The following is a 20,824-nucleotide window of genomic DNA, read 5'->3' as shown; positions in this document are numbered from 1 at the left end:
TGATTTAAGAAATTGCTGCAGTTACACCATTTGAACATCACAGGCTATTTGGGGACCTGCTGTATGAGAGACGGTGGAGTTTGCTGATAACAGTTCACAGATGTTTTTAATACATCTATCCAGAATGCACCGATACTGTCAGGATGTTATTTGAACATCGGATTATTAAAAGAGTTGTAGGGAAACAACAAGGATGTTGTAACAGATGTAGGCCTGCGTTTTCAACTGGCGAGAACAGTCTATAGATTTCAGAGTTTACGTCGTGCACGTGAATGCACCATGAAGTCCCTCTGAGTGGGTCTCCTCCGACAGACAGCAGAGGAGAGACTTCTGATTCAAACATGTTCTTTTAACCGTATTAGTTGTGAAAACTGTGTCAGCTGAACTCAGCAGCACATCCCAACTCACTCTCTTCTCTCCAGTTGTCAACGACAGGAGAAAAAAATGTCAGTCATCCCCAGCTTCACTATGTATTCAACGGCACTAACAATTAATTCATCTAAATGCAATCCAAAAATAGCAAACGCAACGTACACAGTGTGTCTGTAATCTTCAATACTTTGAGAATCCCTGCTATAACCCACAAGAGGCGATGTTTGTGACGGCCATGTTTACTTCTTCACACACAGAGAGCTTCGGGGATGCGGGGGGTTGAGCCTGGAGTGAGTTAGTGTGTTTGGTCTCCGGGAATCTTCCCCAACTGTAATAAAACGCGGTATGGCTCTTGAACCTCAGAGATTGGGCTTGCAAAAGTATGCGTTTGGTGATGCTATTTTCGAGCAGCACCCGAAGACGACTTTATCAGGTGCGCTGCTTTGGCACCATCTAGAGGACAGATGAGGTACTGCAGCATGTTTGTCACCACAGTTCTGACCCGCCAGCAAAGTTTCTGTGCATGAATTAAAACAACTATGGTTTCTGATCGTTTACCTGTACTAACTTATATTTATTATTCATACACCTGGAACATGACGAGATTTATTGTAGTGTCATGTTACTTTATGGAGTTAAACATTGGAGCAGTGGTTAGGGTGATGTTGCAAATACAATAAATACCCATAAATGTAGGTTTGCCAACAAAAAGCATTTATTCTCAGTTTTTCATTAAAAAAGTGAACAGTACTTTATTTATTAAATATTACACTGATAATTCGGCTGTTAAAACCGTGAATGATTTTATGTAAAGTCTTTGGCTAAGTCATCCTTTTGATATCTTTCTTTATAATGTTTTTAATTTGATCTTTTAAAAGAACTCTTGTTTTATTTTTATATTTACATATTATATTCCATCAGTGTCATGATTCCCCTTGGTATTCTGTTGATATGTTTGTACCTTGTACTAAACAAACAAACAAACAAATAAACAAACAAACTGAAACGTTGCGAACCCAACATGACGTTGGGAGTGATGACATCATCTCACCGCGACACACACACCAGAGAGGCGGAGTCTCGTGCACGTTGATGTTTGTATGAATTTGCTGCAGACGGCTTTTCGTCGGTTCTTTGTCGCTTCGTTGTCGGCTCATCGTCGGAAGAGCCTGGCCGTGATCAGAAATGTCTGTGACCGAGATGTTCAGTTACATTCAGGGCTTCCTGAGCGCCGACCAGGACGTCAGAGAGGTAACGAGCCCGCCACACAGCTGCAGGCTGCTACACACTTAGCTTTTCACTGTTAGCTAGCTTCTCAGCGTTAGCTAGCTGCTTGCAGAGCCGGAGTACCGCCAACACACAGTTTTATACCGGACCGGTCCGTAGGGACAGGTCTCACGGTGCTGGTGGACTCCTACAGCCAGCTGTGTAACGTCCTGACAGCCGTGTGGGTGTGAAAGCCTGCTGCCACTGTCCAGCAGCAGGAGTCACTCTGCTGCCTGTAGCGTGTTACTCTGCCTGCTGTAGGTTACCTCCGCTCCCCCTGACCTGGATATCACCAGACTTCCCTTAGAAAACAGTCCAATTAATGCTGTCTTGCTCAGTGGTGGAATGTATAACTAAGTACATTTACTGAAGTACCGTACTTAAGTACGGTGGGGAGGAACTTGAACATTGCTTGAGGATTTTTTATTTTGTACTACTTAATACTTTAACTCCTCTTCATTTTGGAGGAAATATTGCATTTCTACTCCACTAACTTACATGTGTTAGATAACTTTGGTTACTGGTTACTTTACAGATCACATTCTGCGTCAGAGCCAAAGTACAACATTTTAAGGTGCATTTATTTGATCAGCAATCAGTTAACATAAAATATAAACAAAATAAAACGCTGATTCTGATTGTCAGAGAAATGCTGAGTATCAGATACAGTAACCATGCATGTCCATTATCAGTCGCGTACATGTCAATACACACTTCTTAAAATGAGTCAGGGATATTTTACAGTCTCATTGTTTGTGAATGTTTTCGGTCCCAAAAAATAATGTGATGCATTTTATTTGACTTTAATTGCGTATCCATGCACACGCATACTTGAGTACATTCAATATCAGATACTTTACGTCTTTTACTTAAATACTTTTCACATGGATGAGTGACTTCCTCTTTTATCAAAGTAAGTTTTTAACACCATATCTTTACTTTTACTATTGTGTGACTCAATCATGAAACACTGGTCTTGCGCTATTTTGTTGCAGGATATCCGTAAGGTGGTCCAGCTGCTGGAGCAGACTGCCAGAGAAATACTAACAGTCCTCCAAAGTGTCCACCAGCCATCTGGATTTAAAGAGAGTGAGGAACTGTTGTGATTGCTGCTGAATCATGTCTCCCTCTCCAAATGACACAATACAATCTTCATCCTTCTCTGCTTTCCCATCAGTTCCCAGTAAATGTGCAAAGGCTCGGGAGCTGTTCTGCACAGTCAAGACACACCTCGCTGACCTCAAAACCAAATTTCCTGTGGAGCAGTATTACAGGTAGGTTCAGTACACACTCTGAGATGTAAGGGCTTCCTTTGAGTACACTTCCCTTGACTATTGCCACTCATGAAATAAATCTGTTTTCACCTCTGTTTGTCTGACTGATTACGCTTCAGGTTCCATGAACACTGGCGGTTTGTTCTGCAGCGCTTGGCTTTCTTATCAGCCTTTGTCGTCTACCTGGAGACTGAAACTCTGGTGACTCGAGAGGATGTGGCCCAGATACTCGGCAGTAGGTACCATTCAGTATGTCAGTGTGTTACTGTAACTGAGGACGGTGGTTTCACTCTATCTCCCTCTATTCCCTCTTCCTTCCACAGTTGAGGTGGTGAGAGAGAAAGGCTTTCACCTGGACATAGAGGACTACCTGGCAGGTGTGCTGATCATGGCCAGTGAACTGGTGAGTGTGCTGACTGCACGGATGTTACATGAACAGGTTTTGTACCTCAGTTGTCTAAACCGACATAGACATAAAAGCATACATCAGGTGTGTTTTGAGTTGTGTAGGGACTCCTCATCATGTAGCTCTGGGCTGTAGCAGATTGAAGCTGTGAGTCAGTAGAGAAATGTGGTCTTGGATCACACTGTGACATGCCCATCAAAGTACCATTTAGAAGCTGGGATGACCAAAATCATGACAGTGTTAAAAATTGAGGATGAAACTCACAATTTGACCTCTACAGTGACAAACGATGGCATGACTCTCCAGACTTGTAGGTGCATCTTACAGCCAAGTCCTAGAAAATGACCAATGTCCCTGATGTCCTGGAAAGGGTTTCAATGCACCGCAGAAGTCAGTTCACATACAATATATTTCCAGGTTTGAGAATAAAAAATATGCATCTTCAGATCCTTTTAGGCAGCTGATCTTTCTATATCTCTGTGTATTAACTTGAAATAGCTAGAGATGAATAATCAACACCTAAACAGCTTCATGATTAAAACTTGTAGTAAAATAAGTCCACTGGAGACTGATTACAACCATTAGATCTGTCAGTGTGTGAGTGTTGATGCTTCATGCTGACTGGCTGAGGAGCTGCGCCTCAGTCTCATAATGTTAGGAAAATCACATCTGCTGTGTAAGTCTGCATGTTGATGAGAGCACTTAGCGCTGTAACAGTAAGTTAATTAACTAATAATCATTTTTTGACGTTTTGATTATAAGTCAGTAATAAAACAAAATTCCTCAGCCACTTAAATGTGAACATTGACTGCTTCACCTGGATATTTATGTTGTCAGTGGACCAAAACATCAGTATTCCAGTGCAGATCAGGATAGGAATGATATTATTCTATTACATCACAAATAACAAGGAGCGCTCTGCATGTTGTGTATGTAGCTTCATCAGATTGGCTCTGATGGTAAACAGATGAATGTTCTCAGTCGTATCCTGCTGTGTGCTGTTTTTAGTCCGCTGTGGTTAACTGTCGGATGAATTGGTCATGAGCAAGCCCAGTGGCATTTTTACATTTTCAGCTTCCCATATGAACTGATGGGAAAGATTTAACTGCTTTATTTGAAATAAGGACAGACTGACTGTTGGCCCAGCTGATTATCAGGGATGATATTCAGTATCTGTGATCAGTCTGCTTGATCAGTATGATAAGTCAGTCCCCGGTTTGAGCATCGAGTGAATACTTCATAAGCAAAGGAACTTTGTGCATGTAATCACATTACATTAGTGTTTAATTGTTGGTGTTGTGTCTTCTTCCAGTCACGGTTGGCGGTAAACAGCGTCACAGCAGGAGACTACACCCGACCGCTGCGTATCTCCAACTTCATCAATGAACTGGACTCTGGCTTCCGTCTGCTCAACCTGAAGAACGACCCCCTAAGGAAGCGTTACGATGGCCTCAAGTACGACGTTAAGAAGATCGAGGAGGTGGTTTACGACCTGTCCATCCGCGGGCTGGCCAAGGAGCCAGAGTCCTGCATGGACAAGTAGAGCTTGGATGTGGTGATTGGCTGTGGGAGACGGAGGAGGGCTGGGACCTCTACACGGCTGCTGCACCTTTCCCCACCTGGGCCGCAAGACCCGGGGGTGTACCTGAGGCCCCGACAGCTGAGGACAGACCGTGTGAGTGTGAATGTCGGATGTCAGAAGGGTGGCAGAGACAGTGGCAGCACCCTCATCACCCTTTAAGATCGAAGGTTCAGTTTGTAGCTGATTTTTTGAAGTCTGTGTTTTCAGCTTCATCTTATTCTTGTTGTTTTACTTCGAACATTTCATTTGATTTGTAACAGTCAACTTGTTTTTCTTAAATTGTGCTAGTGATGTTTAATCATTCAAGGTAGACAGACACTCTGGACGTGCAGAGTTGATTGTTTCTGCATGTTTGAGTACAAACAAAAAAGAAGCAAAGGTGAAATGTGTTCGTGTTGTTCACCATATCAGCCGATGCCTGGTGGGATTTCTTGGGATGCATCCAAACAGACATCCAGGAGCCTTAATTATGGAGGAAATATTTGATGCAACAATCAGACGATTAAATCTAGAAGTACGCGAGAGCAGCCAGTGTGACTGTATTCTCAGCACCTAACGTGCAGCTAACCTGACGTCTAAATGAGGCTCCAGAAGAGTAAGATGCACTTCACATGATAAAAAACTCCTCTGTGATTAGTTAGACTCCTTTTTTTGTATTTTCTCCCTGCAGCAAGGAAACCTGCCGAACAGTGCCATATAATTATGTGTGTCGGGTGAAGAATCTTTCTCTGAAGAGAAGAAGAAACACTCAGAATGTCATGTAGTGCATGCCATATGTTTACTGTTTCTCTTGTTTGTTTCACTTCAGGAAACATCTTTAAGATTTGTTTCTATGATCCACGCTTCTGTTAAATTCTGTACTGTTGTAGAGCTGGATTGTATTTTGTAAAAAAAGAATTCACTTTCACTCACGTCCGTCTTGTGCTTTTGTTTCCTTGACTGATGAGTTCCACGTGTATGGTGTGTGTTCCTCTCCTAAAGATATTGGATCTTCCTGTCACTCTGTTTCTACATTCAACATTTCCAGCTTTATCAGACAGAAAATTCACCACACACGCAAAATTGTGTTTAAAATCTTTTAATATAATTCACAATATATTACATTGGGGAAATAATACATCAGGTCTCTCAAATGCAAAGGAGGAAATCAAAGGAAACTGTATGCGGCTCAGCAGTCTTTGTTTTTTTGACATGTTTTTTTGAGTTCATCTGAACCAGCGTCCTCCGACAGCACACGAGTGTTGGTGTGGAGTTGAGCAGCTCTGCCCTCCAAGAACACAGTGATTCACTACCTCCTCTAGTGCTACGTCATAGCAAACAGAAAACGGCATAAATAGTAGTTTTGGTTTGAAGACTGGTTCCTTCGAACATGAAGAACTGTGAATAAACAAGACTGTAACATGTATAACAGCAGATCTAATGGAGAGCTTTTATTACAGAAATAAAGTGCATTAAACCAAATAAAGCCTTCATAAATAAACAGGGTGAAATCAGAGAGAGGATCCGGTTATCACAGATCATCAGCAGCCAGGGACTGTCAGAGGAATAATTATATTGCCTGTAAATGGATCTCAATCACGTGCCAGCAGAGGGCAGTCTAGTCCATATCGCAGAGAAAATGCTACTGTGGCGGATTGCAAATACTTCAGTGTGTTTTAGGATAACAGTAATCGAGTACCAAGGCACAACAGCTCATCGCTAGCTCCAATCATAACCCACAGTTCAAACTGTGTCAGGACAAGACGGGTGGGGTGGTTTTTGAGGCGAGATTGTCACGTGACCAGGGTCTTTCAACCTGCCACAGACATTTCCTGTTAATGACAGTTTAAAAGGAGCATATTTTTCTTTTCGGCTCTCAGGAGTCATGGGATTAGGGTGGATTTATATAGAAATAGTGACATATCTCAAACCTGTTTTGTTCAAACGGTATGGCGCAGAAATGACCCAATGAGATATCTGATTGTAAAACAGAATTGCTTCATCTGGTCTCTCAGACACTGCCTCCCCCTTTCTATCTGCTTGTAAATGTAATAACTTTACCATTTGGACTGTAACAAAAATACAGTCCAGTACAGTCGGGGTGTTTGAGATAACCATGTTCATTTCAGACAATTTGCAGACCAACAGTGAACCAGATTAATTAATTAATCAGTTAACTTTGTTGCAGCCCTACGAACAGGTTGAATAACTCTGGACTAAACACTCAGGGGGCTTAACTGTCTTGTTTAAATGTACCTATGTGACATGACGTTAACACAAAAGGATGCTGACTACTCATCAACTGCTCCCATGGCACTGAGATCATTTCCAAAGACTGATGCCGGATGAACACCCGAACACCAGGGAGGATCTTAGGGTAATTAAATGCATAATTCAGTATTACCACTGCTACTTGTTTTGAAACTGGTAGAGATTATTGCTCGTTCTCGTTTGAACACAGTGAAGCAGGAGGTCTGCTCAGCCTGTAGGAGGCTCTGCTCAGCTGCATCTCTGGCAGTGAAAGTTGCTCTACCGCCAACGTACAGTAGAGGGCAGTGACAACAAACTGGAACCACTGAACAAAGCCCTGGACCACCTCTGCGTACCAAAAACGAAAGCACCCCCACTGTCTGGTATAAAAATGACATTAGAGTTTTTCATTTTGCAGTCAGTCATGTTCAGTCATGCTCTTCCACAGACACACCTTATTTACTGAAAACTCCACTCTCTTCCTCCGAGAGCAAACAGTCTTTACAATCAAGGCTGACGAGCACAGCCCAGGTTTTTTTGGTCGTCCAATGATCAGATATATTTTTTTTAATGTTAACCACCTTCATACATAATTTCATGACAGTATGGCGCACGAGAAAAAAGTGCTTTATCTTTGTCTTACCCTTACGAGACGTAGAGAAAGATCTTTTGGGAAACTGAAATCGAACAGGTTGTAACAGTGGCATCACGCAGAAATGCTTCTTGTCGTCACTTTGTTTTTTGCAGTAGAAGGACTCAGGTTATTTACAGTGTAACAGCGGTGGACGGTGGGATGGTCAGTCTCAGGAGCGGCTCTGGTTCGTGTTGATCATGATGTTGGGCAACGCGTTGCGTCTTTTCCTCCAGGTGCCCAAGTCCCGAGCGTACCTCTTGATCTGATGGAACCACTGCTGGGTGCGAGATTTGTCCGATGCGCGGAATACAAAAGATTCCCGCCGAATGTCGAGCACCTCGAATGTGTCCTCAGAGTCGGGGTCGGTCGACACCACACAGTTCCCCAGACGGATGGGCTCTCTCAGCACTGTGAACTTCCCGCTGCTCTTGTCCTTGATAAGAACCAGCACTCCATCTCGGATGCCGTCTCCTCCACCCTCCCCCTGATCCCCACGCGCACCCAGGTCGGTGCCCTGTCCTGGGGCCTCCCCAGCCCGCTGTGTCCTCACCATCAGCAGACTCTGGACGTTTTGGAACTTGAGGGCCTTGCTGCCCTTCTTCACCCACTGACCATCCGCTGGCTGGGACAGCTGGAGGGGTCCCTCCATGACGAAGCGTGTGTGTTCTCGCGCCCAGCCCACCGTCTTCATTGACACCTCTCGCATCTCGATGTTGATGACCTCTCGGTTTTTGCGGCTGTCGCGGCGGAATGAGCGGAGGGACCACGTGACTCCGTTACCCTCCTGCTTGGTCTTCATGTTGATGTGCTCCAGATGGGATTCCACCCGACTCTTGGCCTCACGGAGACGCGCGTAGTCGGGGTGACATTCGGGAGTGACCTTGATGATTCGGCTCAGGAGAAGGGGGTATTTAGTCACACGCTGGAGGGGCGCCATGAGGAAGGAGCGCAAGTTCATCCGACGCAGTGCCGTGTTGTCATTCTGGGAAACGTCCAGGAAGATTCTGAGAAGACAAACGACAGAAGATGAAGTTAAAAAGAGAGATTCTGCACAAAAACTCTTAAAACGTTGATTAGTGGGAATCACAGGACAGCCTGAGTCATGGCTGAGCTGGGCTTCTGTCTGAAAATAGGAATCATTGCGGCTCTACTCTCAAAATAGAACTTGTTGTGAATAAGTGATAAGCTGCTGTCTTTTCCATTAAGAATTATACGGAAGAGCCGTGGCAGGAACTAGAAAAAGCTCCCAGAGTCACTCATCCACCACACACAACTGGAAGAAGAATCCTTGTGTGCACCTGAGCAGTTCTTTCTCCTTCTCCAGCGTGTTGAGCATGTTGACCGAGGTGGACTGCTGCAGGCAGTAGGTCTGGAAGGCGGGCAGCATGTTAACGAACTCCAGGAAGATCTCTCCTATGTAGACTGTCAGCAGATCGTCGTCTCCCTGAGGTCAGAGCACAGGAGAGGAAACGGTCAAGTCAAGTCACTGTCATCCCTTAATGCGTAGATCGATCTGTAAAATCGTAAAATGGTATCGTGTGAATGTAGAATACACTACAGAGTTTATATTGGCCCACGCGGACACACTAGGCTCAGCACAGCAGAGACTGGGGAGTGATGAAAGTTTAGCCTCAGAGGCTGCAGGCTGATGTTTGGGTGGAGGTGCAGCTTATAAAACGGTTCATGGACAGCAGGTGATTGTTCCAGTTACAGAGGACAGCAGCTGTAAAGTGAACAGTGAAACAAAGGAGCGCACCTGAGAGTACTGTTCTGCAGTGAGAAGCAGCAGACTTATTCAAGGAACCAGAGTCGGTGTTTTGAAGGAAAGGACCAAATCATGGACAAAACTCTCTGACCACGCGATCCATTCAGCCCTTCTGGAGCGCTCAGTTCCATCAGCCATTATCAGATGGATTCTGCCCAGTTGTCATGACAGAGTGAATGTTTCCTGAGCACATTATGCCCTTTGCCAACTACTGTTTCCAAGGTTATGAATGAACTTCCAATTTCATGAAAAATAAGCTCTGGCTCGAGAGGAAATGTAAAAACAATTCAATTTTGATTGAGAATGGTTGGTCCGAAAGCTCATTTTGCCAACGTTCGAACCGCATGTCAAGAATGTTACCAGTCTGCCCCTTTTCATTTATTTAAAATTGGATTGGTCCCATTGAATCTGTAACAGCAGCTGAGACACGTGTACAGGCTTTGCTAACGTCCAGGCTGCTGCAATGCACTCTGTTCTCTGACATCTCCATGACAACAACTAGCAGTCTTCATTGGTCCAAAAGGAAGCAGAAGTTCAATTAACAGACCACCAGAGGAAGCAGGGTTAGTCTCCGTCCCCTCTGTCCGTCTCACTCTGGCTGGCTCTGCCCTATATACTTGTGAGTGAACTCTTGGGTTGTGTTGCATAATAAATAAACTGAAGGAGTTGAAATAATCTTTTCTTTCAATAATTCAAGTATAATTTCACTTTCTGGAGTCAAAAACAGACGAAAATGTTTTGCCGTGATGAACGTGTTTGCAGTGGCACTTGGATGAACCCATGCCTTACTACCTCTGTGTGAGTGTGTGTGAGAGGTCACCTGGTCAAAGGCCTGGTCGATGCTGTCCTGCAGGTGCTCGGTGAAGCGGTCGTTGACGTCTATCAGCTCCTGGACGTTACTGAACACCACGGTGAGCTGCTCGGCTGTCAGCAGCCCGGCGCTCTGCATGGGGCAGTAGAACTCCTCCTTGATGATGCGCAGGTCCTCGCCGTAGCTCGACTCCGTGTTCAGAAACTCCAGGATGGCCTCCTTGCGCTCGGTGCGCAGCTTGGAGCAGCGCTCACACATGCGCTCGCCTCGCTCTCTGGAGGCCCCGTCCCTCAGTCCACAGTCTGGACAAGGTCTCTGAGCCTCCCAGGCTCTGAGGGAGGCAGACGGTCTCTTCCAGGTGCGGGACAGACCGGGGCCGATGCCGCTGTCCACCCGCTCCACCTCGGACCCCCGGGTTCTGCGGTAGCGCCGAGGCTCGCTGTCCTCCTCCTCCCGCTCATCACTGAGGCCCACCACGCCGCTGTCGGCACTCAGGCTGCTGATGGTGCTCCAGCGGTGCTGCCCGGACCGAGTCACACCCAGGCCAGCCTGACGCTCCTCACCAGGGGGCTCAGAGCGCCCACGGATGGCTGCTGGAGCTGAGGAGAGGGAGATGAAGATGGTCAGAGTCACTGGAGCTCACAATGTTTATGGATTTACACACACACACACACACACACACACACACATACCAGCCATTACTGATCATGTCAACATGAAGAAATCATTGCAGATATCATCTTTCTCCAATAATTAGATCCCTCACCCTCCAGTCTGACACTTCACCTGTGTCCATATGTGTCAATACTGCTGCGTGTGTGTGTTCAAACAGAGCCACACTTGTGTTTGCTGAGCTGCTAAGACATTGTTTCATCACACAAGTGCTCTGCAAACGATGCATTCATATGAAAGCGCCAGATATTTTTGGTAAAGACTTCAGTCAGTGTTTGTTTTATCCACTGGACAGAGCAACAAGCTCTTCATTAGCATATGTCACACTGAATGACACTCTGTGGCCAGAGGCCGAGAGCCGCTGCTGACAGGAGAGAGCTCGGAATTAGCAGGGGAACTGTGTGTGTGTGTGTGTGTGTGTGTGTGTGTGTGTGTGTGTGTGTGTGTGTGTGTGTGTGTGTGTGTGTGTGTTGGTGTGGGGTTATGGCTGAGTGCAAAGGCCACAGCAGTCATAGACAACCATGACATGAAGTTGCATGAGAGATGTTGGGACAAACAGATGCCGGCCTTCACAGCATTAATGTCTGTAAAAATAACAGGTTCAGTTGGAGGTTCACTCAGGATTGAGGGTAATTCAGCTCCCTGATGAGGTGTAATGAGCGCATGGACTTCTGTAATTCTAATAATTGTAATTATATTTGCGAGCAGAGAGGGCTGGATGTAGTTCCCCACAGGAAGGAAGCATCAGGTCAGAACAGCTGAAACGAGCTGGAGTCCCAGCCTGTTTTACTGTTTGTGTCCACAACAGTGACAGTGTGTTCATGTGCGAACATGTTCAGAGTGTAGATCGTACTGCCCAGGACTCTGAACACATGTGGCTGGGTGGGTAACAGGACAGTGAGAAAATATTCTGATTGTGCCTTTATCCTGAAAGATTAAAATCTCTGGCACTCTCAGAGAAATAATAGATGTTTTACCATGGACAAAAGAATGTATGTATTCCAGCACCAGGCCTTCATCGGACGCATTGGAAGATTCTTTCTCTGAGATTACCAGCTTTTGTTCCTTTTTTAAATCCAGCCACTTCCCCACACCCACCATATATGTTTACACTTTGGAGTAGTAGGCTGCTATTTTCTAACGTCCTTATCTTGAAAATTACAATAGTCCTAATCAAATATTTACGCTGCTGATGAACAAGAATATTCCTGTTTACATGCAGCTACGTGCCCTTCAGCACAGCCTCCCCCTCCCATTCTTTTAACCACCCTTTTGAAAGGGTGCAAGTCTTTTGTCATGTTTAAAAGTAGGAGGAGCAGTTTCCCTTTCTGATGAGAAAAGTGTCCTTCTATATTTGTTTAAAGAGTTAGACTAGACCTGCTCCATTTGGAAAGTGTCGTGACGTGACCTTTGTTGTGAATCGGTGCTGAGATGATTGATTGATCGCATGCATCCCAATCTTGGAGTTTGCTAAAAACACACAAGGCTGACCGTAAAAAGGCAAGACTGTGCAAAAAAACTCCAACTGAGACGCACATCTCGGAGTGTATCCGTGTCCAAAGAATGCTTCATGAACCTGAATAACACGGGCACATCCCACATGTCTTCGTTAGAAGGTGCAACATTTGGAATGAGGTCTAAATCAGAATATCCAGATAGGATCAGCTGTCTCCATCACCTGGACTACATCTGCTGTTCAACTCCTACAAAGAAATCATGTTTGTTTTTTTTGGACATTTATGCTTCTGGAGCAGCACGTCTTTAAAATCACTTAAAGGGGCACTCCACCAATTTTACATATCAAAGACATTCTGATTCTCACATGGAGTAACTGTCATGATTAAATTTGTACAAGTGCTTATCTGGCTTTTCAGGAGTGAATACATCAGAGCAACTGCAGTTTGGACTGCAATTTGGAGACGTCTCATTTTAACAACTAGAATGGTGCTCAGTAGAGTGCATACTTTGCCAAGGCCCTACATTCCCCTTTAATCCAGGCAAGTGTAATCTCAAATAAAGCATATCTAAATCAACAACTGATTTATATATGGGTCTGCCATCAGTCTGTACTAACTCATAGATACCAACCACCTTCATACACCTGATTTTCTTTTCATCAAGATCCATGCACCACAGGTCCAGTTTGTAAGATAGTTGATTATTGAAGTGCTGGGTTGGTAGGTCGGGTTGGTCACCAACTCAGAGTGTCAATATTTGATGAGTTGGGGGTGAAATGCAACAAGCAACTATCTTACAAATGGGACATTTAAAGAAAGTGACAAAAAGGTTGCTGGATCTGTTCCTTAATACAGGTCTGCACCAGAAATGGAGGGGGTGTATCCTGTCTGAGACACATCCTCCAAGTTTGATAAAATTATGATCACCAGTTGTTGTGTAATCCTGCTATAAATGAAGACTGGCACACACCTGACCTCATGTCAGTAGTAATAAGCTTGTGGTACCATCTGGAGGTGTGGACACTGAGAGACATTTCTGTCTGATCTAACAAAAACATGCTAACCTACTGGATCATGGGAAATTTAGAACTAGATCACTGGAGCTCTGGGGTTCAGTGGTGTTTTGTAAAAAGATAAGGATCACCAAAAAACACCTCGCCTAATGATTCATGATAACCATGGTACCATTTATAAAGGACTTTACATCACTGCCGTACGTCTCCTGAGCCGTCAGCTCTTTCCTGTCCATGTCAGGCTTTATGTCAGATATTTCAGTGAAGGCCTCGCTCATCTCCACCTTTACAGCCATCTCTCTACCGGAACACCAAACCTTCATCAGACTTGTTAAAGGACACACTGGCGGCTGTGGCTCAAGGGGGAAAAGCCAGCCTCTTGTTATCAGAAGGTCGCTGGTTCAATTCCCCTGGTCTGCATGCCAAAGTGTCCTTGGGCAAGATGCTGAGCACCTTGCATGGCAGCCACCACCATCAGTGTATGAATGTATGTACAAATTACTGTAAGTCGCTTTGGACAAAGCGTCTGCTAAATACCTTACAATGTAAATGGTGAACCCAGCGAGGTCTTTCATGCGAGGTTATCTTCACTTACTAATATGTGGTGCATCAGTTATAGTCATTCTAACTGTCTCAGAATGTGTAAAAGTCATCTTTATTCCTGGATGGAATAAAGTGTTTTATCCATCATCACATCTGCATTACTATCTACATGTTTTGATGCAGTTTGAATCCAAATGCATAAAATCATTGAAACATTCTCTATCTTTAATAACAGACATAAGAGACTGTGAAACCCTGAGCTTTGAATCCTTTCCAGTTTTATAAAGCCACAGAGAACAAGTCCCAACATGTCCCACATGTGTCCCGTACTCACCACTGTCTCGGTCTCGGTCTCTGTCGCGGTCTCTCCGGTGGCTGTGGAGTCGGGCGGCGGCAGCGATCTTCATCTCCAGCTGTTTGCGCTTGGAGGCGTCGGCTGGCATGGGGTCGCTGTAGTGGGGCCGGAGACGGCACTCGCGCTGCGCCCTCACCGTCTCAGCCAGCTCATAGGCTGCGTCCGAGCTGGAGCGCCTGCAGCCCAGACCGGTGTGCTGCCGGTTGGAAGGACACGTGTGTCAATCAAACGCTCACGTCGCTATAGCAACAGATGAAAAAGGGCACAATTCTCGGAGGAGATGAGGTGAGAAGGATGATAAGGGAGAAACCACAGCTGATGTATCTGTGAGAGCTCAGTGTCAACATGTTCGCTGTCATGACATCATTACATAACACATCTTGGTTATCTGTCTGATCCCCGCTGTACCACTGACAAGAATCCAAATTTCATACTGAGATGCAGCACTAATCGCCTGCCAAGTCCTGTAACAGACTCTAAACACGACAAGGCCACACATCCAAAAATCTGCTCGGATCACATCTTGAAAACAGCCGGCCTTGAAGACGAGAAACATCCCCGAGTGACAATTCAAAGCAGCTGCTCCTGGCTTCTTTCTTTCTTTTAAGGTAAGGCGAGGAATTCCCCGACACACTGCAGCTTTCTGGATGGACAAACACTCCTCATGTAGATTTAAAAATCCTTTAGGGGTCCATCAAGCCCCCGAGAGATGACCTCAAGGGGAAGGTTCAAAGGTCATCGCTATGACACCTGACCCCTCACCCCAGGGACATCCCCCACATCCTCTGCACCTGATGATATTGGCTTTACATCAAAGATCACCTCCCAAAACACTGACAGCTCTGTGACAGCTAACAGCTCCAGACAAGTGAGAGGTTTTCATCGCTCTGTGGCAGAAAACAACATGATACACAGCCTGCAGCAATCAGGTGAAATGAAGGAGAATAATTCATGATCGGCTGAATTATCACATTGCAGCTCTTACTTGGGGAGTGCAGAGGCAGGATCCATTGTGGAATCACCAAAATGAAGGAAGGCAAGAAGCAAACGCACCTCGACATCTGTTCTCTAAAGCACCTCCAGCCTCCATGCCAGCCCTCTGTTCTGCAGATGCACAGAGAGAAGCCGAATGCTCTCTGCAGCTGAGGCTGGTGTCAGGCTGCAGGCAGCAGAGAGCAGGGACGAGGCGCTGAGCTACCAGCAGCCAGCTGCATGAGGGGGGCTCGGTCCTCCTTTTACTGCATCGTCAGACGCCGACCTGCTGCTGAAGACACAGCGCTGCATGCTCGCCTCAACAAATACCTCTGCATCAGTGTGTGTGAGTGATGTGTGCATGTGCATGTGTGTCTGTGTGTGTGTGTGTGTGTGTGTGTGTGTGTGTCGCAGTCCCCTTTGCTTGTCCCAGTCATCCTTGAATACCAATAGATCTGTGTGTGTCTGTGCACCACGCAGCATTGACGGGAAGCGGCGAGCGATGGCGAGCACAGACGACACGTTTGAGACAGAAAAGAGGAAAGAAAATGAGAAAGAATCCTTACGCATTCTCCTGCTTCCTCTCCTCCTCCTCCTGCAGGCGTCTCGTCGCCAGCCTCGGCTCCGCAGGCTGTTGCCGACGTTGCCATGGCAACGGTGGAGGGCTGACAGTCGGTCGAGGGGGCGGTGATGTCACAGCCTCCGTCCCGGTCACCTGACAGCTTGACGGGGGCCTCGCCGGAGATCTCTGCACTGCAGCTGGTGGAGGGAAGAGGAGACGGCGTTACAGAGGGAGAGAGAGAGGGATGGGGAGGAGGGGGGGAGTGAAAGGGAGGGACGGGGGGGAGGAAGGGAAGGTAAGGAGAGGGGGATTGAGAGAATGGGAGGAAGAAGAGAAGGAAGGGAAGGATGTGGGAGAGAGGAAGGAAATGAAGAGAGAGAGAAAGCCAGAGGAGGGAGAGGAGAGGAAGGAGAGGAGGGATTCATTGTAATTCAAGCAGAGCTCTCTCCTCCTCTCTCCTCCTCACAGCATCCGTCATTCACTCCACCTCACTCTTCCCTCTCCAGCTCACATGCCACTCTGCTTCCTGCTGTTTCTTCTTCTGCCCCCCGCCCCCCCATCATCCCAGAAAACACCCAAAATCAATGCCCCCACCCGCCCTCGTCCCTCCCAGCAATTAGACACATCATCGGACATTAACGCCTGAACCCTCGGACCTCAGGGACACACACTGCCTGCACACACACACACGCCAATCAGATTCTTCCTTCATCCTTTTGTTGTATGTGTGGATCCATTCTTGCAGCACACAGCCAGCATGCGATCTGAGACAACCCACGAAAGCACACTGGCTGTGACACACACACACAGACACACACACGCACACTGTGCTACACAATGAGACACACACATCCATGTACACACACCACAGCCTGTCTGCAGGGGCTCTACATGCATTTGTAAGAGAACATGAAAAACACACAGCAGAGACAACAAGTCTAAGGAAACCTTCTGAGCCTTCAGAGTAAAAGCCGCTGACCATGAACTGAACAGGGACCTTTGTTTCAACTCACTACTGATGTCTCCACATCGTTTCCTGCCCATCTCTCTACTGCTGGCTGATAGACCAAGTCAGAAAATTACCTAAATCTACACAAATCTGAAAGTTTGTGGCAGCCTCTAATTTGAGCTGCACTGACATGCTTTGTGGCCACTAGGGGGCAGACGAACACCACAACCCACAAAATAATACCTTAAAAAGTTATTACAGTGAATGTCCAGCAGACACAAAGCCACATGTTTAATCATTAGGAGTGTTGCCCTTGGTTACCTGATACAAGTCCAATATCAAATCTCCTTTTAGTTTTGTTTTGACTTCCGTGAGGGGCAAATATGAGAATGCTATTTCTAACAGTTACATATGGTATATATATATATATATATATATATATATATATATATATATATATATATATATATATATATATATATATAACATTGACTCAGATTGTCAGAAAATACATACAAATACATGTAAATATATGCACATATGCTTTTACTTGCACTTTTAAAGTACATCAAATACCAGATACTTTAAGACTTTTACTTGAGTACTATTCATAAAAGCGAGTGTCATTTCATTTCATATCTTAACACAATATGTTTACTTAAATTCAAGCACAACTGTTGGTTACAAAGCCTGAAACGCATATCCCATAATGAAGACAGTCTGTAAATCACTTGCTGCTGCTGCTGCTGGTAAAGCTTGATTACTGTGAATACACAATAACACTTGCAGGACACTCAGACAACATCACATTATTATCAACATCTGTATTCTCTCCTCTGGATTTCTGTCAGCTTGCAAGTTCAGAGACATTTAACATGAGGAAATCAAACCTTAAAACATGAGCAGGACATAAAAGGATTTTGAAAAGACCTCCATTTGAAAAATGATATCACCATCCTGCTGAGAAAATACTTTGTTCATTAACAGCTAGATGTTCCACACTCTTCACCTCTCTGCTGGGTGGGTAGTGTCCACGTTATCTGAGCTGCCTGCTGCCTGTGAAGGCTCAGCAGAACAGTAACCGTGCCATCAAACTGAAACAATGAGCTAAAAGAGGCTACAACAGCTAATAATTCCCACTGGGCACCTCTCACATTACATGTGGTCATATTGATTAGCTGAGCTATAAAAGAATGCACACATCTTTACATTTTGCTTCAGACATCATTAACAACCGGACAAACCACCTACGGTATATCCAGTCTATTGATTTTGTTTTTCAAACACGGTGAGCTTCACGGTCCAGCAGGCCCGAGCGTTAATATAATATCACTGCAAGAAAATAAACCCTGGCTCCAGCAGTTTCAGAGATGATTGTATCTTTATTCAAATTAAAGCACTTTGTGGCTCAGCGGGTTTAATAGGCCCAGGGGTCGCAGCCCAGAACAGGCTCTCAACAGTGTCCGAGGCTGTAAAGTCCTGTAATATTGACTCCTCACAGCACATATGTGTACATGTGAGACTGATCCTGACCTCAGTGCACTGACTAGCTGTCGATCATCAGACTGCTGCTGTTACTGTGGAGACTCTTTGGACTGCCTTTGTCTCTACTTCTTATTGCTGGACCGACCCATGTGTCGACAACTCTTTTCATTAACTGATACATTTTCAAGTCTTTAAAATGTTGTAATTCAGCGAGACACCTTCACTTAGTTGTTTTGTTTTTTTTTGTATGACCATCAGTCCGAAGATGTTCTATTGACTCTGGTACAACACAGAGGGAATCATCAGATCACACTGCAGAAGCAGGGAGCAGAGAATATCTGCAGACTTGTTTGCTAAATGACTTAACAATTAAGTTAATACTGTCAATCCACTCATTAATGACTTGTAAGCAGTCTGATCTGCAGCTCCACGTCCTCTGATATACCCCCGTGGTGGCTTTACATGAGGTCTCATTATTCTAATGGTTCTTACATAACTGGGTCTCTTCAGAGCTCTCACTGTCACAAACCAGTCAGACTGCTGAACACATAAAAATCATTTCTCGTGTATGTTTTTCATATTAAACCTGTTTATATTAAACGTGTGTTCTACACAGCAGGTGGAAGCTGAGGGCTGATATAATGACTCCAGTCCTGAGGATGTGGCTCTGAGGCGTCGGACAAAGTGTCATTAAAGGAGGCTCCGTCACAGAGACAGTCAGTCTGTCACACAGCGGATGATGCATTAGACGTAATAACCTGCAGCTTCGTTCATCGGGACAGTGTGTGCGTGATAGATCACCGCTTAACACGGCACAATGTGGCACTGAAATTAGCCCGCTGTCACTTTTTACTGATGCATATATCACTGCAATGAATTCAATATATTTATCAGTGTGTGCATCCAACAGAGACGACTAAACAGAACATGTTCCAGCGGACACACACCTCCCCTCTGCACACTATACACACCTGCTGCTGCTGCTGCAGTATATACGTTTAAGTCAGCAGGGCTGGCTCATTTCTTTCAAGCCTCCCAGGTGTAATAATATAAATACCAATGTAATAATGCAACTAGAGCTGTGTTATGCTTTGTGTGCAGGTTTGGCTGCATGATAAACTCAAACAAAGAGACTTATTGCTGGAAGTCAAATACCTCAGGGTGCAGACATCACACAGAACACCGTCATGTTTAATTAATTAATCTCTAAGTATTAAAACATTCACAGAGCCCCGAGTCACATTTAAATCACCGGGGGAGCTCAGCGTGGTGCATTCTGGGTGCTTTTTTGAACATTAAAGATGAATCCACCTGGGATAAACAGCGTGGAAAGTGAGCTGCCGGAGCGTCAATGGACTCTAAGACGGAGCTGCAGCAGTGCTCAAATGATCAGTGGGAAAATCGATTGGGGAGACGACTGATCAACCATCTGGTGATCAATAAGTCATAGAAGTGATTAAAAAAAGCAAGATGCAGAACACTCACGCATCTGAAAAAGGGCCAGTGAGGAGGGTGTAATTGCATCTAAAAACACAAAGACATGAAAAGTCCTCTCAGGAGCCAATGTTTGGTTTGTCCTTTCTGGGCTGGGCTGTAGAAGCATAGTGGACTCATGTGGAAGAGAAGGTTCTCCCTCTCTATACGTAATTATGCTCATTTTAAGGTAACAAAAACAGGTTTGGGTCGCCACAGGTACAGGTGATTTTACACTGATGAAAACATAATTATGAATTCGATATTCCATTATCTCTAATAGATCCCTTTAAATCTTGCACACTGCACCTTTGAATATGTTATCTGTCACTGTAAACTAGAAAATATTTGGGATGAACATTTACAATGCTGTCAGGGTGAACTGCAGTATCGCTGGTGATCCTCTGACTTCTCATCGAGTGCCATCGTTACTTTGGTTTATGACCAGCTCCCAGCGGATCTAATGACGTTTCCATCAGCCTCAGATAAAATCTGTTTTGTGCTAATTAGAAAGTGTTAGCAAAGCTGGCAAGCGCGCTACCCATTACACCTGCTCAGCATCAGTATGTTTGCACAATCACTCCAACGATGTCAGCACGCTGATGTTAGCATGTAGCTCAAAATGCTACTGTGCCCCATGGCAGCCTCACAGACCTGCTAGCGTCACATCAGCCATTTTCACCACTGGACAGGCTACCCTGCTGTAAGAGAAGTATGTCTTCCATAGATGTGGATCACTCTAGTTTTACTTTTCATTATTTGTGCCATTAAAACAATGTTATGATATATTTTTATCATTACGCTGATGAGTTGACAGGGGCTTATATTCTACATGATTGCTATCTTTATATGTACTATATATGATATAGATTTCATATTGTGCTTGCAATGTATCATTGAATATTTCATCTGATCGACAGTATACCACAAACGTATTTACACATCTTTTGACAATATATCAGCATGTATCATCTAATATATACGTGTATGTGGACTTTCTCCAC

At 45.0% G+C, this 20,824-nt stretch overlaps 2 protein-coding genes across 5 annotated transcripts in view; one reads left to right on the top strand and one right to left on the bottom strand.

The window, feature by feature from the left end:
• The first annotated feature begins 1,424 nt into the window (after positions 1 to 1,424).
• tsn (translin) lies at positions 1,425 to 5,811 on the top strand. The gene is made up of 6 exons (XM_037110032.1): positions 1,425 to 1,623; positions 2,634 to 2,727; positions 2,816 to 2,912; positions 3,032 to 3,147; positions 3,236 to 3,315; positions 4,631 to 5,811. Exons 1-6 carry the CDS (start codon positions 1,558 to 1,560, stop codon positions 4,859 to 4,861), a joined length of 684 nt encoding a protein of 227 aa, XP_036965927.1. The 5' UTR covers positions 1,425 to 1,557; the 3' UTR covers positions 4,862 to 5,811.
• A 145-nt stretch (positions 5,812 to 5,956) lies between these two features.
• Positions 5,957 to 20,824, bottom strand: part of si:dkey-91i10.2 (uncharacterized protein LOC555224 homolog) — a 64,833-nt gene continuing 49,965 nt past the window's right edge. For all 4 annotated transcript variants that reach the window (XM_037110027.1, XM_037110029.1, XM_037110028.1 and 1 more), the window contains 5 exons: positions 15,918 to 16,110; positions 14,359 to 14,575; positions 10,349 to 10,938; positions 9,062 to 9,207; positions 5,957 to 8,767 (listed from right to left, as the gene is read on the bottom strand). In XM_037110027.1, the coding sequence (XP_036965922.1) occupies positions 7,933 to 8,767; positions 9,062 to 9,207; positions 10,349 to 10,938; positions 14,359 to 14,575; positions 15,918 to 16,110 (1,981 nt within the window). In that variant the 3' untranslated portion in view covers positions 5,957 to 7,932. The remainder of the gene's footprint in view (positions 8,768 to 9,061; positions 9,208 to 10,348; positions 10,939 to 14,358; positions 14,576 to 15,917; positions 16,111 to 20,824) is intronic.

Source organism: Acanthopagrus latus, chromosome 9 (genome assembly GCF_904848185.1).
Source record: "Acanthopagrus latus isolate v.2019 chromosome 9, fAcaLat1.1, whole genome shotgun sequence".
NCBI lineage: Eukaryota > Metazoa > Chordata > Actinopteri > Spariformes > Sparidae > Acanthopagrus > Acanthopagrus latus.
This window is presented reverse-complemented; position numbering and strand designations above follow the sequence as displayed.